The 18,310-nt window shown below is 52.0% G+C and overlaps 3 protein-coding genes across 7 annotated transcripts in view; 1 reads left to right on the forward strand and 2 right to left on the reverse strand.

The window, feature by feature from the left end:
* LRWD1 (leucine rich repeats and WD repeat domain containing 1) overlaps window positions 1-9,702 on the forward strand; it is a 13,148-nt gene extending 3,446 nt beyond the window's left edge. For both annotated transcript variants that reach the window (XM_085241037.1, XM_003211688.5), the window contains exons 5-16: window positions 925-1,077; window positions 2,003-2,143; window positions 2,764-3,102; window positions 3,699-3,825; window positions 4,039-4,148; window positions 4,595-4,802; window positions 6,321-6,393; window positions 6,478-6,618; window positions 6,925-7,022; window positions 7,580-7,741; window positions 8,316-8,440; window positions 9,347-9,702. In XM_085241037.1, coding sequence (XP_085097163.1) covers window positions 925-1,077; window positions 2,003-2,143; window positions 2,764-3,102; window positions 3,699-3,825; window positions 4,039-4,148; window positions 4,595-4,802; window positions 6,321-6,393; window positions 6,478-6,618; window positions 6,925-7,022; window positions 7,580-7,741; window positions 8,316-8,440; window positions 9,347-9,487 — 1,818 coding nt within the window. In that variant the 3' untranslated portion in view covers window positions 9,488-9,702. The remainder of the gene's footprint in view (window positions 1-924; window positions 1,078-2,002; window positions 2,144-2,763; window positions 3,103-3,698; window positions 3,826-4,038; window positions 4,149-4,594; window positions 4,803-6,320; window positions 6,394-6,477; window positions 6,619-6,924; window positions 7,023-7,579; window positions 7,742-8,315; window positions 8,441-9,346) is intronic.
* POLR2J (RNA polymerase II subunit J) lies at window positions 9,580-11,273 on the reverse strand. The gene is made up of 4 exons (XM_010721783.2): window positions 11,078-11,273; window positions 10,856-10,945; window positions 10,558-10,732; window positions 9,580-10,074 (listed from the first exon to the last, which is right to left on the reverse strand). The coding sequence occupies exons 1-4, from the start codon at window positions 11,128-11,130 to the stop codon at window positions 10,039-10,041; spliced, it is 354 nt and encodes a 117-aa protein (XP_010720085.2). The 5' UTR covers window positions 11,131-11,273; the 3' UTR covers window positions 9,580-10,038.
* Window positions 11,267-18,190, reverse strand: LOC100543736 (ras GTPase-activating protein 4-like). Of its 4 annotated transcripts, none has more exons than XM_085241034.1 (20): window positions 18,014-18,190; window positions 15,841-15,897; window positions 15,546-15,659; window positions 15,279-15,340; window positions 15,073-15,196; window positions 14,795-14,876; window positions 14,575-14,721; window positions 14,411-14,502; window positions 14,212-14,335; window positions 13,977-14,130; window positions 13,657-13,721; window positions 13,387-13,499; window positions 13,123-13,309; window positions 12,715-12,852; window positions 12,331-12,645; window positions 12,122-12,259; window positions 11,904-12,039; window positions 11,710-11,830; window positions 11,571-11,635; window positions 11,267-11,447 (listed from the first exon to the last, which is right to left on the reverse strand). In XM_085241034.1, the coding sequence occupies exons 1-20, from the start codon at window positions 18,157-18,159 to the stop codon at window positions 11,344-11,346; spliced, it is 2,484 nt and encodes an 827-aa protein (XP_085097160.1). In that variant the 5' UTR covers window positions 18,160-18,190; the 3' UTR covers window positions 11,267-11,343. The 4 variants fall into 4 exon arrangements, with proteins under 4 accessions (XP_085097160.1, XP_019477451.2, XP_085097161.1 ...); XM_019621906.3 differs by having other exon boundaries at window positions 14,575-14,706; window positions 18,014-18,189; XM_085241035.1 differs by lacking the exons at window positions 15,279-15,340; window positions 15,546-15,659; window positions 15,841-15,897; window positions 18,014-18,190 and having other exon boundaries at window positions 15,017-15,136.
* Between the last annotated feature and the right edge of the window lie 120 nt (window positions 18,191-18,310).

An 18,310-nucleotide genomic window follows, 5' to 3' on the forward strand; every position in this document is an offset into this window, starting at 1 on the left:
ACCTTATTACTGCTTTCTCTGGTCACTGCTTGCATTTGTTGCCACTTCTACCTTCAGTTTCGATCAGTGTGAGGACATTCTGCGTTTCCATAGTGCTGACTCTGTTGGAGTACTAGGCTGCAAAACTGGCAGGAACTGACAGCCAGAGAATTCTTGTCTAGCAAAGAGGATTTGTCATGAATGCTCCACAGGGGCAGGAGCAGCGAGGGCTGTGTTTGTGCCTCCGGTTTCTAGGTCACTCAGTTGCCATGCAAATATGGAAGAAACGGAGTGCATGCAGCTGGTAAGGAGGCACCTCTCCATCTAGTTGATGTTACTTGTCCTGGCCCCAAGAATGGGAGTTCAAAACCAAGCTCAGGATAATCTTGATTTTTCCCAGCATGCTCCAGGAACAAGGATTTGTTTGTTGTTCTTTGCTCTGCATGCCTGGAATGGTACTCTCACTTGCATACGTGGTCATTCAGCTCATGACAAATTCTCCCTTCATTGTGCCCAAGGTTCAGAAGTTTTGGAGCCAAGATATCTGAATTTATAAATGGTGATGGTGTGTGTGCTGTGCTTGTGCACTCACTTGAACTACAAGAAAACTGAAACGTCCCTATTGTCACGTGCCTGTTATAGTTACCTGTCAGGTGCTCTCTGGCAGTGAAGCACAGTGTGAGACTTCTTAAGAGCATTTGCTGTGAATCTAGAGGCACGAAATCAGGCATTGGTCTGAGTTCATGTTCTTTGCCACACAAACTTGGATCTGAGGGACTGGATTTTGTTTGCTTCAAGTGCTGATGAAATAAACCGAGTAAGTACCATCATGTGGATAGTGGAGCCACAGGGATAACAGCTGAAATGTTTTTACTAGTACTGTTGTGCTTTTCTGCTTTAGTTTTCTGTAGTATACTGTTGAGTAAGCCCAGTCTTTCTATCTAGGTCACTGCTCACTGGGAAGAATTCTTCCGTGACCAACTTCCTGAGAAGTACACAGCTGAGCAAGTGAAGTCCATCAAGAAAAAGTTCCTCAAGTCAGTTCAGACTAATGTAGTGTATGGACCCAGCTCTCTTAGTGAATTCACCCGCTGGCGGGTAAGTTGCTTTTCTTTGGCACTCTTTTCTTCTGGCAAGGGCTCTGCAGCCTGATCCCGAACAGCTCTGATTGAAGTACTGTGTGGATTTGGGCTCAGAGGACCCTTTCAGGAGGATAGTATCATTTTTGTTTCCTGATTGTTTTGTTAAGCAGGTACGGGAGCACCAACACAAAGCGTGCACCAAGATGCGATGATTGTCATTAGACAGTGGTTTTTAATTCACAAGCAATAATGACACTTGCACTAATTAACAAGACTGAGGTATTCCTAGTACTTAATTTTGCAAACTGCAAATCACTTTAGTGGCAGCCTTTAATCTTGATGCTTCCATCGAGGAAGCTGTATGAAAGGAGAAAAGGTAATGACAGAACTGTAGTTGCTCCTAGTGAGGAAAGATACCATTTCTTCTGTAACACAGGGTTTAACTGTATGTGCATCAGCTTCCATCACTCCTTTGTCTTGTTTTACTGCTAGGATGTTGTTTTGTACCTTGGAAGTCCATGACACAGTGAAGTTCTTGGATCAAGTGGCGCAGGCATAGTCAGCAACACAAACTACCACTGGTGTTGTATGTGGAGGTGAAAAGTCCACTCCAGCAGGCAGTGTGATGCATAACGGGGTGGTGATCATCTGCAGAAGTCATTGTAATCACTCATTTGCAGTGCAGATCTGCAGATTCTGGTCTGTCCTGTGCAGTTTGCAGCATCCACATGATTTGTATGGTTGATGAGAGAGGCGTGGTGCTGGTGCTCCAGCCTGCACATTTCAGTATGACCAACGAAATAACCTTGTGAAATTCATTTAGAATAGGAGAAGAACATATTAAAAGCCCAGCAGACCAACTCTTGTCATGACATATCAGAGTTTGGCTGTGGTTTCTTAATGTCTTTCTTTTGTATTCTATCAACATATTTGTTCATAAGGTGAAAATGATTGCAGAAGAGTTTCTGACCTGCTCGCTGGGTCTGGAGTTAAACACAGATACTGAAACAGAAGAAAACATGGATGAGAATGAGGAAGAAAGTGCAGAAAGCTCCAAGGAAGCTGCGGAGGAGGAGGCTAAGGTAAGTGATTTACATTCATGATTTCCTTTTCTTTTTAAATTAGATTTTAGCAAATTCAGTAATGCTTGTCGGTTTCCTTTAGTGACCCTGTGGTACCTGTAGGGGCATTCTCAGGCTGCAGCCTGTGTTCTGCAACTGGGACTTCTTTATGGCCAGATTGAAGCCATCCCAGCAATAAGAACGTTGGGTTGCTATTTGAGAAGACAGAGCTGTTCCATTCATAGGAAACCCAAAAGATTTCATGAGTATAAACCAACCTGCTCCACCCATCATTTGGGGAAGCAATATTTTTGATGAGAGAACTGGGCTGACATGGTCAGGCTGAGGTGGTGCTTGCCCTCTTTGAAACAGGTGCAGACTGAATCTTCTCAGACCATGAGCCAGATTTGTTTTTCCATGTATGTAAATCACCAGTAACTGGGGCAGGAGAAATGAATTGCAAATCAGGCTGTCGTTAGCTTCTGCCTCTAGGAACTCTGTAAGTCTGAGCTGTCTGGTTTTTGGAACCTTGTCTATGACTCTGGGAGGGTACTGGGATTTGAATAAAGGCTCTTTCTTACTTGCAAACCATCTGCACATCTTGGGGAAGCTTCTGCAGAAACTGACAGCATGCCTTATAGGTTACAGTAACTCCCAGAAAGAGGAAAAGAAATCGTTCAAAACCACGTTTTGGAAGGAAGAAGTCCAAATCCCAGGCAAAAACTGAGGAGACGGTACCTAATCCCAGAAATTCCAGTCAAGAGGAGGATGACCCAGCTCCTGATAAAGCAAGAGCATCGAATGAGCCAGCCGAAGAAGCGACCCCTGAGCAGGGAGATGAAGGGACACATAAGAATGGAGAGAAGTTTCCCAAAGGGCAAAGCAATAGAAGATCCAGCCAGCTGACAGGAGAACAGAAAAGCCAGGAACAGGACAACGGGGTTGTTAACTTGACCCCAGTAAAGAACTCCAAGGGCAAGGTATGTTCATCACCCCCCCGGGGACAAGTTTTCAACCTCTTGGTTTAGTGGGAGGAGCTGCATTGAGATGTCAGCAGAGCTCTGCATATCTTGGAGCTCATGACCGGCCAGATTTATTGTAAGTTATGGTTTAATTCTGTTTGTTTTGTTTTAAATCTCTGAAATTTCAGGGAAGGCCCCTCTTTGGAGACAGTGAATTCTCTGCAAGGGGTGGGTGGACCAGCACTCTGAGGTGGTGCTCTGAAAGCCTGTTCTTAGAAATGGGACTGGCATGACTTGCTCTCAGGTCAAGCTGATGGCTGCATGGGGGAAAGTGTTTCCCTCTCAGCTCTTATCAGTGGGGTTCTAAAAGGGTTTTACACATTTCTCTGCAAGAGAAAAGAATGTTTCGTGCTGGGGTCTGCAGGGCACACCTTTTCCAGTTTCTTTCTGTTTCAGGAGTCTTGAGCATCAGTGGCATCTTAATCTCCCCTGCCCAGGAGGGCTGAAAAGTTCTGTTTAACTCAGATTGCTGTGTTTGGTAGGGGGTTCTCCCATGGCAATCACAAACTGCTGTCAGGGGAATGAATTTTCTAAATGTGGATGGTTTATTGTAGGAGGATATCAGTGCAGAGCCATTGCATTTTCTCCAGTGTCACAGTAAAGGCAACAGCCGCGAGGATTTTAAAACGCAGCTCTGGTCCTGTGTCTTCGAGCCATTGCTAGACTGTGCACCCAGGAAAGGTGAGCTCTTAAAGAGGTTTGCAGGATTCCCTGAACCACCTGGCTCTGGAATCCCAGCAGACCCCATGTGTTAGACCCCAGCTCCATCAATCTCTGTTGGCAGGAAGAGATTTGTGTACATACTTTGCCTTTGAAAACAGGAGTCTGGGAGAGCACCAGGCCGTGTGCAGTCTTCACATGTTATCTTTCTCACCTTCTCTTTTCATCTTTCAGATCCCATTGTGAGTTGTTCAAGAACTGTGGCAACGTGTGGAGGGGAGTCTGTCTGTCTGATCGATTGTGAAACAGGGGTGGTGCTGAAGAAGTATAAGGTGGCTACAGAGGTAGGTTGCAAATATGAATGATGAGCATTAAATGGAAATTTCATAATCCTTTTTACAACATCTTTATCTATGGAATTAAACAATTCTGAAAGAAGGTTGCAAGCATTACTGTGGACAGGTCTTAAAAGATGGGTAGTAAATATTTCCTGCTTGTCCTTCTAGCCTGGTTTGTTTTCATTTTTTTATCAGTTTATGCCTCTCTTCTTTTTTCAGAGAGGCATATGTGTGTGTATATCCAGGCTGCTAAGAAAGCTTGACAACATAGACTAATAAACATCTTGTTTTGATAGGTTTTGTTCTTCCGAAGGTGTTCTGAAATGCAGTGCTTATGCCTGAATAGTCATGTCAGCTCACCTGGATTGCTCCATGACAGCTGTGTTATATCTGAGCTAACAGCCTTCCTGCTGACTCTCTTTCATCCTGTTCTCTGTTTCTTTCTGTCCTAGGAGTTCTTCAGTGTTGCATGGACAACTCTCCCAATGGTGATCAGTGACAGTCGGAAGAAATCTCATAATATCTTGGCAGCTGCAGGGAGGAGAGGGATTGTCAAACTGATTCATGTGGCAGCTGACTTCTGCTATGGAGAAATAAAGGCTCATAAAAAGCCCATTGCCACCGTCTGCTTCAGCCCAACTCGAGAAACTCACCTCTTCAGTAAGTCTAGTTCAGAATCTCCTTAGCTACAGCACCAGTCTGGAAAAGGTTGGGCTTCCTTCACAAGGGGAACTGTCACCTTGCAAGCAGGTGTGGGAGGGGTGGGTAGCTGAGTGCTTACTGGGACCACACAGGCATGAGTATGGACAGATGAGTTCTTCTTGGGTGGCATTAGAACAGCAGGGGCAAGTTGTTTCAGACAGAGTCTTATTCCATAGCTGAGGTGCAGCAGCTCCAGTTTCTCACTTGGTAGCTCCCTGCTGTGCTGGCTCTCAGGGTAGCTGCCTGCACACACTAGCCACAAACAATTCCAGTAGTGGACTCGTTCCGCAGGGACGGGTAAGAAGAATGATGGGCAGAACGGCCTGCTGGGGGCCAGGCAGCCAGCTAGCAGGGCTCTCATCAAGCATGGCAAGAAGGACATAGCAGCCTGTAGGGTTTTGTTGTTGAGCAAAACAGTGCACTTAATTGCTTTGAAATAAATGAAAATCTGTGCCTCGTCAGAAATTTCTATCCAGGTTCTGAGGTAGAAGTGAGCTGCAGTAGGGCCCGCTGAGATTAAGGCTTTAAGGAGTGGTGGGAAATGAACCATTGTGTTACAAATTGCAGCTGCATTGTCGGGTCTGTAAAGTAAGCTGTTATAGGGACATTCAGACCACACCTGCACCCCATAGCACATTGTCTCTCTTGCCTACAATTGCTCACATCCTGGAGTGGTTAGAGTGTTACATGAACCATTAAAAGTGGAATGTCTTTAAAACACGGGCAGCTGCAGTGGGTATTTTCCAAGACTAAGCTCAGCAGTGTAAAAAGCAGAAACCTAAAGAGATTGGAAAGTTGCTACCACATCCCTGTAATGCTTAGTAGTGCAGGGTTGATGAGCTTGACAGAGTTGCTCAGGTGTGGACAGCAAGGCTTATTTAATAAAAATCTTCTGTAATAAATTACGTCTGCAAGCTTGGAGACAAGACACTGACTTGTTTGAGTTAATGCTAATTGATTGGGATTCTGATCACTGAAAATACTCTCTTGGTCTTGTTACTGCTCCCACTCAGTCAGCTGGGTGAGAGACAGTAAGTGTCTTTTATTTTAAATCTGTCCCTAACTTTCCCAAAGGGAGCTACTGTGGATGCAAACACAAACGTATGGAATACAGTGGAATCTGCCTGAGTAGGGATTGTAGGCTCCACAAGAACCCAGGGCCAGAAATGGGAACTGGAATGAGTGCTAATTAATGTCCTGCCACAACTCGGTAGTAGACACCAGGAAGCAAACTTTCCTTTTGTCTGCTCCTCTTAGAGCACAGGATAAGAATGCAAATGACTGAATGTGCATGTTTGACAATGTCTATGAGGTGGTGGTGAGTTGGAAACCTCAATGACTGCTGCTGAACTTTAATGATCTCTGAGATGCCCCAGGCTTAATGTTACAGCTCCTGACAGGTAGAATTGCCAGCTAGCATGAGAAGAGCCAAACGAGCAGCAGTGTCTCTACCTGCCTCTCTTCTGTGTCCTACAGCTGCATCCTATGACAAGCGAATTGTGCTGTGGGATATTGGAATTCCAGACTGTGACTACAATTTCAAAGCAAGGTAAAGGTACAAAAAACCAGATGTGGCCAGTCTATGAGCCTGTAGCTATTGCTTTGCAGCACCACTTCACTGTTCTCTTTTTAGCCAGCTGCTGGTACTGGAATGTTTGTCTGTACCCTTACGGATTGCCCTGGTGCCCACCTGCCCAGAACAGTACCTGCTGGCTGGCTGTGAAGAAGGCTGCTTTACATGGAATATCAAACTGGAGAAGGAAGAGAAAAGCAGGTGAGAGCAACAGTTGCTTTCTGTAACAACAGAAGTAGTCCTAGCTTTATTTCATATGGAGGTCTGTGCCAAGAATGCAGCATGGCTCACCAAACTTAAAGGGAGTAAAATAACAGTCCCTGAAGCAAGCAGGCTCCTGGAAATTAAAAAGTCCAGGTATCTCAAAAATTAATTTCAAGTGGGAATTAATCTGCTTTATCTGGACTGAGACTAAAGCGTGGATTTCCATTTCTTGGGTTCTGTATCTAAGCACATTTTCAGTGCTGCTCATTCAGGGCCTGAATTATTTCACTCTTCCTTCCCCAGGCCTTTTGAAGCCTCATTCAGATTTCCTGATGAGGAGGGAGAAATGTCAACATCTCACAGGGTTGACGGTTTGGCTTTTCTGAATGATGATGTTGTAGGTGAGTATAAACACGATAGCCAGATCCACAAGAGGTCAGGTACCTCGGTGTGGAAGGACAACGCAGAGGAAGTAAATGGGGTGTAACTGCATCTGCTGTAGATTCTGGAGTGCTATGCTCAATGTCCTTCTAGACTTGCTTATCTTTCTGTAAAGATGAGGTATGGAGTCATGTCTGAGCAGAGCTGGAAAAAAGATGGACTCAACACAGCAGACTTTGCTTAGCAGTGCTGAGATGGAAGGGAAGAACCTTTTGCTGTTCAAGGGCTGCTGGAAGCCCTCTGCAGAGGATTGGGAGTTCCCACAATTTGGAGGCTCTGTAAGGCCTAGGGTGGGTCTTTCTGAATAGCTCTGCCTGTTGCAGTTTTGGAACGTGTGTGGGACTAAGAATCCCCCTGAATCCTCCAGTTATCCTGAAATAAGGTAAAAGAAGTGGAAGTAGTTGCTGCTGATGTCAGGTTTTATGTCTTGAAAACCACTTTCTGGATGGACTGCCTTCCCCAGCTGTTTTGAAGCACTTCTCAGCACCTTACATCATCTTCCACTTTTCTTCCCTAGTTTCCAAGAGCTCCAAACCAGGATGCATATACTTATGGAGCTGGAGTCGATCTTTTGACAGCAAGGGGAAAGGAAGCCAGAGAACAGTGTCTGCAGTTATTCTAGCTGAACTGGAGTGGTCTACAACAGACTTGTCCTATCTCACACTCAGCACCTGCCCAGGTAGGCAGCACCCTTCTTCAGCACTCCCAAGCATCAAGGCTCCACCAGAGGCAGCCATGCTGCTCAGGGTTTACTTGTTTACAGTTGCAAATACCTCCCACTTGCTAGAGGAGCGTCTTGTTTAAAGCAGAGGAGTGGATTTAATTCCCAGGCCAAGAAAACGTAGCAGGTCTGCCACCCGTGAGCAACAGGAACCCTTAACTTGCAGCACTGCACTCCCAGCCCAGTGCAGCTAATGGGCACCTGCTGCATATAAATACTTGAGGCTGTTCCTTGACTTTTAAAGGCAGAGGTGTTTCACCTTGGTGTGATGCACCTGTCCCAGTGCACTGTAGGACTAACGAGGAGTAAAGAAACCTGATCTGAGCATCACTTCAAAACTATGGAATCTGAATGGAGGTTTTTTTCCAGAGCTGGGTAGTTTAGTGTGTTTTTTTTTTTTGTGCCTGAAAGATAATTTTGCTGGAATTTGACATCCTCTGTTGAGAGCATAAAGCACTGCCTTGAGCTCAGCTTTATAGAAGAATGGAACCTCAGCTCCACTCTGGTTTTTCTGCTTCTTTTGGTCTTACAGCAAAACTGCATGTGTTCTGTGGTGATGAGAAGGGAAGTGTGTGGATATACCACCTCTCAAACTACACCACAGCATGGAGCTCTGCAAAGGGAAAACACTCAGACAAGAGAATCCCACCCACACAGGTAGGTCTCATTTACCCTCTGTGACAGAGCTGCGCTTCCCCTCCTCCCCAGGGTAGCTCTCTTGAGCAGCTTCACACCAGAACATGCCTACTATCTTCTCTACCTAACATTCATGGCCAATTAAAACCAATCTCCAGAGCGTGACCAAGGCCACCTCAAATCACACACACACAATTGTGACAGGGATTATGAGCTGCAGAGCAAGTCTGTTTGCTCTCATGTGCTGTAGCTTGACAACTTTTCCTAGGAAAAGGCCTCTCTGAAAAAAACACAATGGTAAAATGATATGGCCTGGCTGTTCCTGCACTGCTGTCTGGTGTGCAGCCATTGTTTCCCTGCCTGGATGAGTGGAGGGTGACAGCAGCAGCTGCTCCTTGACAGAACTGCACTGTGTGGAAGGGCAGGCTTCTGGGATATGTTCCTGCCTCCCTTTTGCTCATTTTTTCCCTGGCCTCTGAAAACACTCCTGTTTTGGGTCAATAGTGTGCCCTTATAGAGGTAACTGAACAATTACACGTTCACAAAGGCTGTGAGGCACATGTGGTCTGGAGCTCTAACTGTATTTAAGTATGATGTGACCTCATGTTCCATAAACATGCTCAAATCAACAGTCAGCTGTTGGAGGAGTGAGGGGGAGCTGCTTTCAATTTTTCCTTTCTGATCAAGTCCCTCTTGCACTGAACTTCATTCCTTCAGTAGGACTGGCATGTAGGTGCACCTGCCTCCCTCAGGCAGGGGAACAGCCTTTCTATTCAGCTCTACCACGTTGGATGTGACCCCTCTGTTCCAGAAGTAGACACAACCCAGGCCCAACTGTCAAACCAGGCTTTGCAATAATTAACATTCACCAGGTTTCGGGAACAATGACACCATTCCTTTTCTACACAAACTCTGTTCTCCTTGTAGATTCTCAAGTGGCCAGAGCTTCGAGCAAATGGGGACCACCTGAGTGAAGTCTACATAAACAACGTGATAACAGACCCAACTTTCACTTACCTTGTTGCTCTCACTAGTGTGAACATTACAGCAATTTGGAAGAAGTCATAGTTACTTGTTCTAGAATTCCATTCCCGTGCTTTGAAATAGTGCAGTATTAGTGACTGTTACCCATGTAACCATAAAATTTTCTAGACCAGCTGTTACGTGCAAAAGGTAAAGAGTTTGTTAAACACATCCAGTCATCCAGTTCTTTTTTTCTGTAAGTTTACACAATTTGTGCATTTGTTTTATAGAAACGACACTTAATAAAACAAAATAACAAATCTGCTGCCAGAATCTAGACTTCTTGAAATGGAAAACCAGGAATGTGATCTGCTACTGCCACTTAGCATCTCCAAAGTACAGTCAAATTGAGCGAGAGCCTAGTGCACATAATGGCATTAAGGCTCCAATTAGAGAAGTAAAAATCATTTTAGTGAATTAAGCCATCAAATCAAATAAGACATGGCAGATATAACCCTCCCCTCCCAATACTGCTGCCAAAAATAAGTGGGACGAAAAGGAAAGTAATTGCCATGAATGAAGGTTTAAATAAAGCATTCAACTCCTAGACATGTCATTCTTCATCAGAAGTACAGTCCAGTCTTAGTGTGATAATTTTACTCGATTCCTTCCTGTTTGTCTTTGATGGCAACCTGTAAAGCACACAAACAGAACTGTCACTGAGCTGGAGAGCAGTTTAAACACTGATCTCATCAGTCTTATATCAAACACCAGAACAAGTGCAAAATAAGGTGTAAGCACCCATGGAAACCTGAGCAGCGAAGCAAATAATGCATAAAAGGGGCTTGGGTTGGAAGGGACCTCAGAATCATCTAGTGCTAAGCCCTGTGTCACGGGCAGGGATGCCAGGCACTAAATCAAGCATCAGATCGTATATAATTTAATTTTAATTACGGTGTTTTCTATGCTAGCAGGATTATGAGAAAATCATTGGTAGAGCACTTGTGTAACTCCTGCGGGGCACATAAATAACCCTCAGGAGGAGCCTGGTTTGCAAGGAAGTGTTCTGAGTAACTGCTTAGATGAGTTTATTGCCATAAGACAGCACCACCTCTGGGGTATACCATCCCTCCCTTTGGTTCAAAGCATGAGCTTCCTGAAAGAAATGAGCTCACCCTGAATCTCTCCTCCAGGAGGGACAGCTCACTGATCAGATCTGTGATGGCGTTGGTGAAAGCCTCCTGAGGGCTGTAATCTGGTGTTGTTTGGACACGGATGATGATTTTGTGTTCCAGGGGGTGTGGGACCTTGTAACCTGCAAACAACACCTGAGGGTCCTTCAGTAACTGCCTGGAAAGGAAAAGCAGCAGTGAACAAACGTGCATTAAAATATATATCTGAGCTTAAAGAAAGCCTCATTACTCTTAACCAGCCCCCCCCCCCCCAAATTTCTCCAGCCCCTCCTCAGCTCACGACTTGATGATGTTCCCCAGCGTGTGGTCCTCCTTGTTGATGGTGAACAGACAGGCGTTGGGCACCTTGGTGTCCTTGTTGATGGTGATCCTACACAGCAGAGGGGCCGTTAGGGCAGTGTTTCACTGCATACAACAGCCTGGGCGGCCGTGGGGGGGACCGGTGGGGGGCACGGGCTCCCCACCGGTCCCCCCCACGGCCGCCAGCCTGGTTGCTGCTCACTTTTTCTCGCCTTCGAAGAGAAGGAAGGACTCGAAGGCCGGAGGAGCGTTCATCCCGCCGCCTCACGCTCCCTCCCCGCCGTTCCCGCGGCGCCCAGAGCGCCACTTCCGCCCCCACTTCCGGTGGTTGCGCCCCCTGCTGGGCGGGAGGACTGCGCGCACGTGTCCTACAAAGAGTCCGGACGCGGCGCGGGGCGGAACTGCACGTTTATTGCCACACTCGAGGCACAGCCCCCCCCTCCTTCCGCCTCATCCCAGCCCGCTCCATCACGTCTGCAGCTCCAGCAGGGCGGGGGACAGCTGGCAGTGGCAGCGTTCCAGATCCTGCAGCGCCTCGAAGAGCCGGCGGAGCTCGAGGGGCAGCGGGGGTCCTGGGGTGGGGGGGCACGGGGCAGTGAGACCCTCGGGGGCCGGGAGCGGGCCCCAAGCACAGCGCTTCTGGTGGGGATGGAGTGCTGGGGGGTCCCTCCCTCTGTTCTCCCTTCCGCCTCTACCTTCACCGCAGCTTCGAGGGCCGCTCTGAGGGCCCTCCGCCTCCATCAGCTGCCAGTACTTTTCCCTGCAGAGAAAAAGGGGCGGTTAGCTGTGGGGCAGAGGGCGCGCAGGAGGCCGTCCCCGCTTCTGGGATCCAACCTGAGAGGCTGCTGCAGGCCGTGGAGGTGCTGGAAGAGGCGCTGCGCCTCCACGTCGGGTTGCAGCGGATCACTCCAGTCCTGCAGGGTGATGCTGTGCCGTGTCCGGCCGCACCCTGGCTCTGTTGGACAGAGGGGCTGAAAATGGTGGGGACCTCTCCACCACCCCCACCCCGCATCCCGACACCCCCGTACCCGTCCTGTCCTTCTGGTGGCAGCAGCTCCACTTGTCGCCCCGGAAGACACCGGGGTGGTAGGCGTGCAGCAGCTGCGGGTTGTTGCCACACACCTTTCGCAGGGCGGACAGCCACTGGTTCAGCTCATTGACGCACTGCAGCGGTGCACAGCGTGGTGACACAGTGTGGTGACACAGCGTCCTGGTGGGTGACAGCCCCATCCCCGTCCCAGCCCACCTTGCACTGCAGGTACGCCGTCTCCTGCTGCCCGACTTCATCCACGTAGACCACCTGCATGACGTGGCAGCTCCCAAAGCTCTTCTCCTCCACCTTCTCGGCCGCGCGGATGTTGGCCAAAGCGATGGAGCCGCACCTCTGCCATTGGGGACACAGTGTTCGGTGCCCTCCGTGCCACAATGAGATCCTACCACCCCGAGTCCCCCTACCTCCACCCCGGGGCTCTTGCTGAAACTGAGGGCCTCAGTGGTGAGGCAGAAGTGCAGCTTCTTGGAGGCGGAGGCGAGCAGCGGCCCTTTGCCCCGCGTCTTGTGGACAAAGAGCAGCCCCTCCTTCACCACGGTGGTGTGGGGGGCACACGGCCATCCCTCTCCACTCTCCTGTTCCTCCTCTGTGCCCACCAGCCGGGTGATGAAAGCCCTCATCTGGGAAGCTCCGTGCTGTAGGGCGGGTTGCAGCGGGGCCAGCCATTCTTCCTTGGCCCGCCCTGCCGCTGGCTCCATGTTGCCCACCATCTGCACAGCCTGCAGACCACGGGATGATGGAGTCCTTGTCTCCAATGCCACCCGTTCCCCGCTGTCCCCATGTCCCACCTTGGCCAGCAGCAGCAGCGTGCGACTGGTGCGCGCGTCGGCATGCGTCTCCCGTAGGTGGAAGAGTTTGGGGGTCATGATGGCTGGCGAGAAGAAGCGGAGGCACAGGAAGCTGGTGACGGCCACGAACTGAGTGTGCTACGACCACCGGAGGCACAAGATGTGTGAGTGTCCATCCCAATGGCACCATACTTCATGATGCTTCGGGTTGTGTGAACCTCACAACCCACCCAGTTCCAAACCCTTGCTGTGGGCCGGTTGCCTCCCACCAGCTCAAGGTGCCCAGGACCCTATGCAGCCTGGCCTTGGGCATCTCCTGGGATGGGGCACCCACAGCTTCTTCATGGCACGGTGCAACACCAAGTCCACCCCATTCCTCCATCCCCCACCGCTGGATTTGGACCTGACCTGATGCTGGGGGAAGCGCTCCCCAACGCGCTGGAAAAGCTGCCGGAAAGCAGCACGGATGACAGGAGGACAGGTAGGAGCTGACTTGCCAATGGTATCTAGCAGCTCCCCGAGGTAGGACTGGAGGAGCTGGCGGCCCTGCTCCATCACCTCACTCTCTGTCTGCACGCGGTGCAGCCCCGAGCACCTGCAGGCACCACAGATCCCATCAGTTCCAAGCACTCCAAGCACTCCCCCACCCACTGCAGCTCTCGTGCCCCTTACCCAACGTCTTTGATCTCCACCTTGCTGGGATCCAGCTCCACGTACTTCTTCTCCTCAAACACCCGGGAGATGGTGGGCCCCAGCACCGCATGCAGGTACTGCATCCCTGTCACCTGCCCAGGGGACCACAGCACTCCAACTCTTGCCCCAGAGGCAGGCACAGCTCCCCGTGCCCTCCACTTAGGACAGTGCAGAGCTGTGGTGAGCTGGAAAGAGCAGGGTTTGGGGTGAAACTCCCCGTGGAGAAGGGGGATTTAGGGGCAGCAGCACCTTGAGGAAAGACTCCATTGACTTTGAGGCCAGGGAGTTGCTCCGGAACAAAGTGTTGGGTTCACCTGTGAAACAGGAGAAAGTCTGTGGAGCAGCCCCAGGTCACCCACCAGGCATTTCCACCCCCTACGCCCTGCTCATTTTCACTGGAATTACAGGGATTTCCCAGCCACACATCACCTGCTTCCACCAACTTCAGTGAACTTTAGCCAATGAGTTCCTTGGGATGAACCCAACAGGTTCCCAACCAGAACACGCCAGAAGTTTTACAGCACCAAAAGAGGTAAGGAAGAACCAGCCCTGCTCTGCCTGAGGCTTACAGGGCTTGGCCAGCTCCAGCTCAAAAAGCAGGTCCAGAAACTCCTTCACCAGCCCTTGGCCCAAGAAGAGTTTCACCAGGTTGACAGCAACGTCCTGCCGGCACTCAGCCGTGGTGGTTTCATCCAGGAGGGTGACCAGGTGCACCCCGCCAGCCTGCAGGGACACGAGGACATGGTGGCACAGTGGCAGCAGGCACCGTGAGCACGTCCCATTGGGGCTCTGCAGGGACCTCACCTGGTGCCCTGCCTTCACCTCCTGGCACAGCAGCTGGACCAGGGGCTGGTAGCAGTGAGAGGGCAGCACCGTCTCATCCCGCAGCCTCACCTGTAGCTGCAGTGAGCCCAGGCTGCCCCGGCGCCTGTAGGAACATGGAGAGCAAATCCAGACCACGCACCCCACAGCACATCCTTCTAGGGCACCCCAAAACACTCACCTATCCTCCCTGGGCTTGGCTGTGTCCGGCTGCAGCCTGAACCAGCCCTCCTGGTGCCCGGCTGCCTGCAGCCCCTGCACGCTGACCACCACCTGGAGGAGGTTGGGACAGGCTCGCGTCCCACCCCAGTAATGGAGCCATGTGGGATGCTTCTGGGAGCTCACCTTGCCCAAGAAGTCATTCTTGCTGACGAGGTCCCAGTCCCACACCTCTACACACAGCTTCTCTGCAGGGGGGTTGGGCAGCTCGAACTCGAAGCCTTCATTCCAGCGAGGGTAGCAGGACTTCTTCACCACCTGCAAAGGAGATGGCTTTGTCCCCATGTCACACACACCCGACCCCCATGGGGACATCAGGGATGGGGATACACTGAGCTGAGCTCACGGTGCTCTCCTGTGTTTTGCCATTGTAGCTCACACAGACAAAGGGGTCGGATGCACCATTCCGGTCCTTCTTGGCCAAATCCCTGTGGAGGAGAGGGCGAAATTCCCAGTGAGCCTCCAGAATCCCTACAGTGGGCAACCACTGCTCCCTGTTTCCCCTCCTTGGCTCCCCACTGTCTCAGGTGCAAAGGGGAAATTGAGTCACGGAGCAGCCAGGACTCACCAGACACTACCAAAGCTGTCACCCCAGGAGTGGGACGTCCCCATCCCCAATATCACCTGGCCTCCAGCACGGTGCAGCGCAGCCGTTGGCCGCCCTCCAGGAGCTCCACACGGAGGTGGATTTCCCCTTGCACCTCCTCATCGGGGTCCACCTCGCTGAGGCTCATCCAGCCGCTGTATCCTGTGGAAACAGTGGGCACCATGGGCAGGGGGCACGGAGACACGGCTGGGTGTAGGGCTGGGGACACCCTGCTGTCCCCTACCTTTGGGGTGCTCTGCCAGCATGGTGCGGGTGATGCACACCTTCCCAATAACATCATCACGGCTGCAAGACACAACAGGGAGGTGGCACGGAGGGTGGCAACGAGGGGACCCAGAGCTCCTTGGCCACGCCTTGCTGCCAGGCAGTTTGGATGTCCCAAAGCCCTCAGCTGCACAGCCGTGTGTGGATTCTCTGCTGTCTGGTATGGGGTTGAGCATTGCCTTTCCCAACCCAATACTGCATTGTCCTCAAAGCGCTCTGCCCATACCTGAGTGCATCCTCATCCATGACATAGATGGAGATGCTGTGGAAGGTGGGATGGAGCTGCACCTCATATTCTTCCCCCCAGAATGGAGACAGCGTCTTCCACACCGTGGCAGTCCTGTGGGACAGATGGCACCTGTGACATCCCAACATCAGATGACCAGGGCTGGTGCACAGCACCCACACTGGGGTGGCTTATGGGTTGACCATGGATTATTGGACACTGGGATCTGTGTCTCAAGCCCAAAGCAGAGCTTGGGAGCAAGATGGGAGAGGGCAGCAGGGCTGGATGTGCTCACCTGACGATGGCCTCATTGTCAATCTTCACAATGCAGTACGGGTCGCTGCTCCCCGTGCTGGAAGGCAATGGCACGACCCCATTAGCACCGCAGTGACCCCGACTTCCCAGCCCTGACCACAGCATCCTGCTGGCAGCTGATGGCAGCTCCTCTTCCAGATCGGAAGGGGAACAAACAAATCCCACCCTTTCCCCAGGAACTCCAGGAGCCAACACAGCCCCCTCAAGCCTCAAAATGGACCCAGAACCCAGATCCTTCTGCAGGGATGGGGACAACCCTGGGGACACTGCGGTGACACGGACCGATGGTCACAGCGATGCTCAATGAGCTGGTAACAGCTCAGGTCAACGTTCCTGTGTGCTACTGCCAAAAAAACACCACTTTATGGCCAGCTCAGTTCCTGAGGAGGGTGACTCACTGAGGCCGGAGGCGGCGGAGCTGGCGGAACGGTGCTGGCTGTGGGGGCAAAGGGCTTTGGGTCCTCAGTGTGGGACTGGCAGCTCCCAGGGGTGCTGGTGCCCCGAGCTGTTGGGGGAGCACAGGGGACCGGAGGGGTCCAGGAGGAGCTACGTGGCCGAGATGATGGGTTTGCTTGGGAGCTGACAAGCAGCGGGTTGGGGAAAGTAAAATAAACAAGGAAAAGCAAACAGCTGAGAGCTGCCTTGGAGCTGCAGGGACCTTGTCCCCACACGCTGCATCCTGGAGACCACACGGGTGTCCCCGTCCCGGGGTGTCCCCACGCAGGGCAGCCCCGTGTCACGCTGGTTGCTAAGAGCCAGCTCCCCTGCGGGCAGCTTCGACACGAACGCAGCGGATGAAGCACCATTAACCCCGCAGTATTGCTGACATTTCCTGCCTTGTGCAAACCATTCAGCTGGCGCTGAGCACACACAGCCCGATGCCATCTGCCCGGGCAGCGCACACAAAGCAGGGATGCTCTTTGTCTTCATGCTCTGGGGATGCAGGGAGGAGCCCAGCGATGTGCCATAGAGCAGAGCGTTATTCCGCCTCTTTATGGACAGCTGCGTGGGGTCTCGGTGCCAAAGCTCGTAGGGGCAGGGGGCTCACAGGAGGAAGAGAGCACAGAGCAGGCAGGCAGGGAGCTGAGCCTGGAAGCAGCGTCGGTGAGGGTGGTGAAATGCGCTGAAATCTTAGCGCTGCCGTGCGGGAGCAGAATGGGACAGCGGTGTCAACGTGCCCGGGGACACACCGTGCCGTGGGTGGGTGGCTGCAGGCAGACTCTGACCCGACAGCAGCGCTGTGACATCTCGGATTTCCATAGGGAAATCACAGCGATCCCAATGGCGGAGGGACGGGGTGCCGTAAATCCCGGAGCACAGCGAAGAGGGGCTGGAGCCGTGCCCGTGGCACCATCCCAAGCCGCGTTCTGCCCTCCGAAAGGCAAAGCCCCCCCCCCCGCGCCGGCTCAAGGTCCCCGCAGGGCATCGTGCCAAGGGACTAAAAAACACGAGCCCTGACACACGGAGCTTAAAAAAGCCAGAAGCCGTGCTTCTTTCCTTGTTTATCCTCTTTTTCCATGACGGCTGCGGGGTTTTTTTGCTGCTTTTCCAGCATTCGGCAGTGCTCCTTGGTGGCTCCCCATGGATAGATCCCCCCTGGGCTGTCCCCGTGCCACCCAGTGCTGTCCCCAAACCTTGCCCCGGTAGAGATGGGAGCTGGGATAATGCTGGGACGCACAGACAGCCTTTTGGGGGCTGCCAAGGAGGGAAATCCCCACCCGATGAGGACAGCAACCCCTGCAGCAGGTGCTGGAAAAGGGACAGAGCCAGGGGTGGCCCCCAAAGCATTCAGAGCTGCTGGGACACCCCACATTCAGCCTGAAGGGAATCCCCAAAGCTCGGGCACTGCTGGGAGGGTCACCTCAAAGCCATCCTGGGGGAAATCCTAAAGGAAGGGCTGGCCCAATACCATCCAGGGGGTAATCCCAAAGCCATCCAGGGAGGAAATCCCAAAGCACTGGGGGAGGACATTCTGAAGCTATCCCAAAGAGCTGGGAGGGGGTCACCCCAAACCCACCCTATAGGGAGCCCAATGCATTGGGTGGGAGTCACTGTAAAGCCCTGGGGAGGGATACCCCAAAGCTCTCCCGGGGGCCGGAGGCAAAGCAGCATGCAGAACCAAGATGCCAACCCTCAGCCCCGGCAGCACTCACATATCCTTGGCGGGCAGGTTCCTGCCCTCCACGATGCGGATGGACAGCACGCTGCGCCGGGCCATGGCGAGGGAGGGAGGGTAGGAGGGAAGGAGCGGGCAGCGGAGCGCGGCCCCGAACCCGCGGCCACGGAGCCCCGAACCCATGTGCGGGCCGGCACTGCGGGCGGCCAATCAGAGAGCGGTTCTGGACCGGTGGGCGGTGCTTAAGGAAATGGGCGGGGTCTTATATAGAGTATGGGCGGGGCCTGGGGCTGTGGGCGGGGCGGATCGTGCGCAGCGTGGCCGCTGGGCTCGT

Source organism: Meleagris gallopavo, chromosome 21 (genome assembly GCF_905368555.1).
Source record: "Meleagris gallopavo chromosome 21, MGAL_WU_HG_1.1, whole genome shotgun sequence".
Classification (NCBI taxonomy): Eukaryota; Metazoa; Chordata; class Aves; order Galliformes; family Phasianidae; genus Meleagris; species Meleagris gallopavo.

Excerpts from the sequence above, each read along its gene's own strand:
- POLR2J (XM_010721783.2), bottom strand. The coding sequence starts at position 11,130 with ATGAACGCTCCTCCGGCCTTCGAGTCCTTCCTTCTCTTCGAAGGCGAG. Across the intron at positions 10,946-11,077 it reads CTCTTCGAAGGCGAGAAAAA|GATCACCATCAACAAGGACA; the intron begins GTGAGCAGCAAC and ends TCTGCTGTGTAG. Across the intron at positions 10,733-10,855 it reads CTGGGGAACATCATCAAGTC|GCAGTTACTGAAGGACCCTC; the intron begins GTGAGCTGAGGA and ends TTTCCTTTCCAG.
- LOC100543736 (XM_085241034.1), bottom strand. The coding sequence starts at position 18,159 with ATGGGTTCGGGGCTCCGTGGCCGCGGGTTCGGGGCCGCGCTCCGCTGC. Across the intron at positions 15,341-15,545 it reads ATGGATGAGGATGCACTCAG|CCGTGATGATGTTATTGGGA; the intron begins GTATGGGCAGAG and ends TGTGTCTTGCAG. Across the intron at positions 12,260-12,330 it reads GCAAGAGCCCCGGGGTGGAG|AGGTGCGGCTCCATCGCTTT; the intron begins GTAGGGGGACTC and ends CCCCAATGGCAG.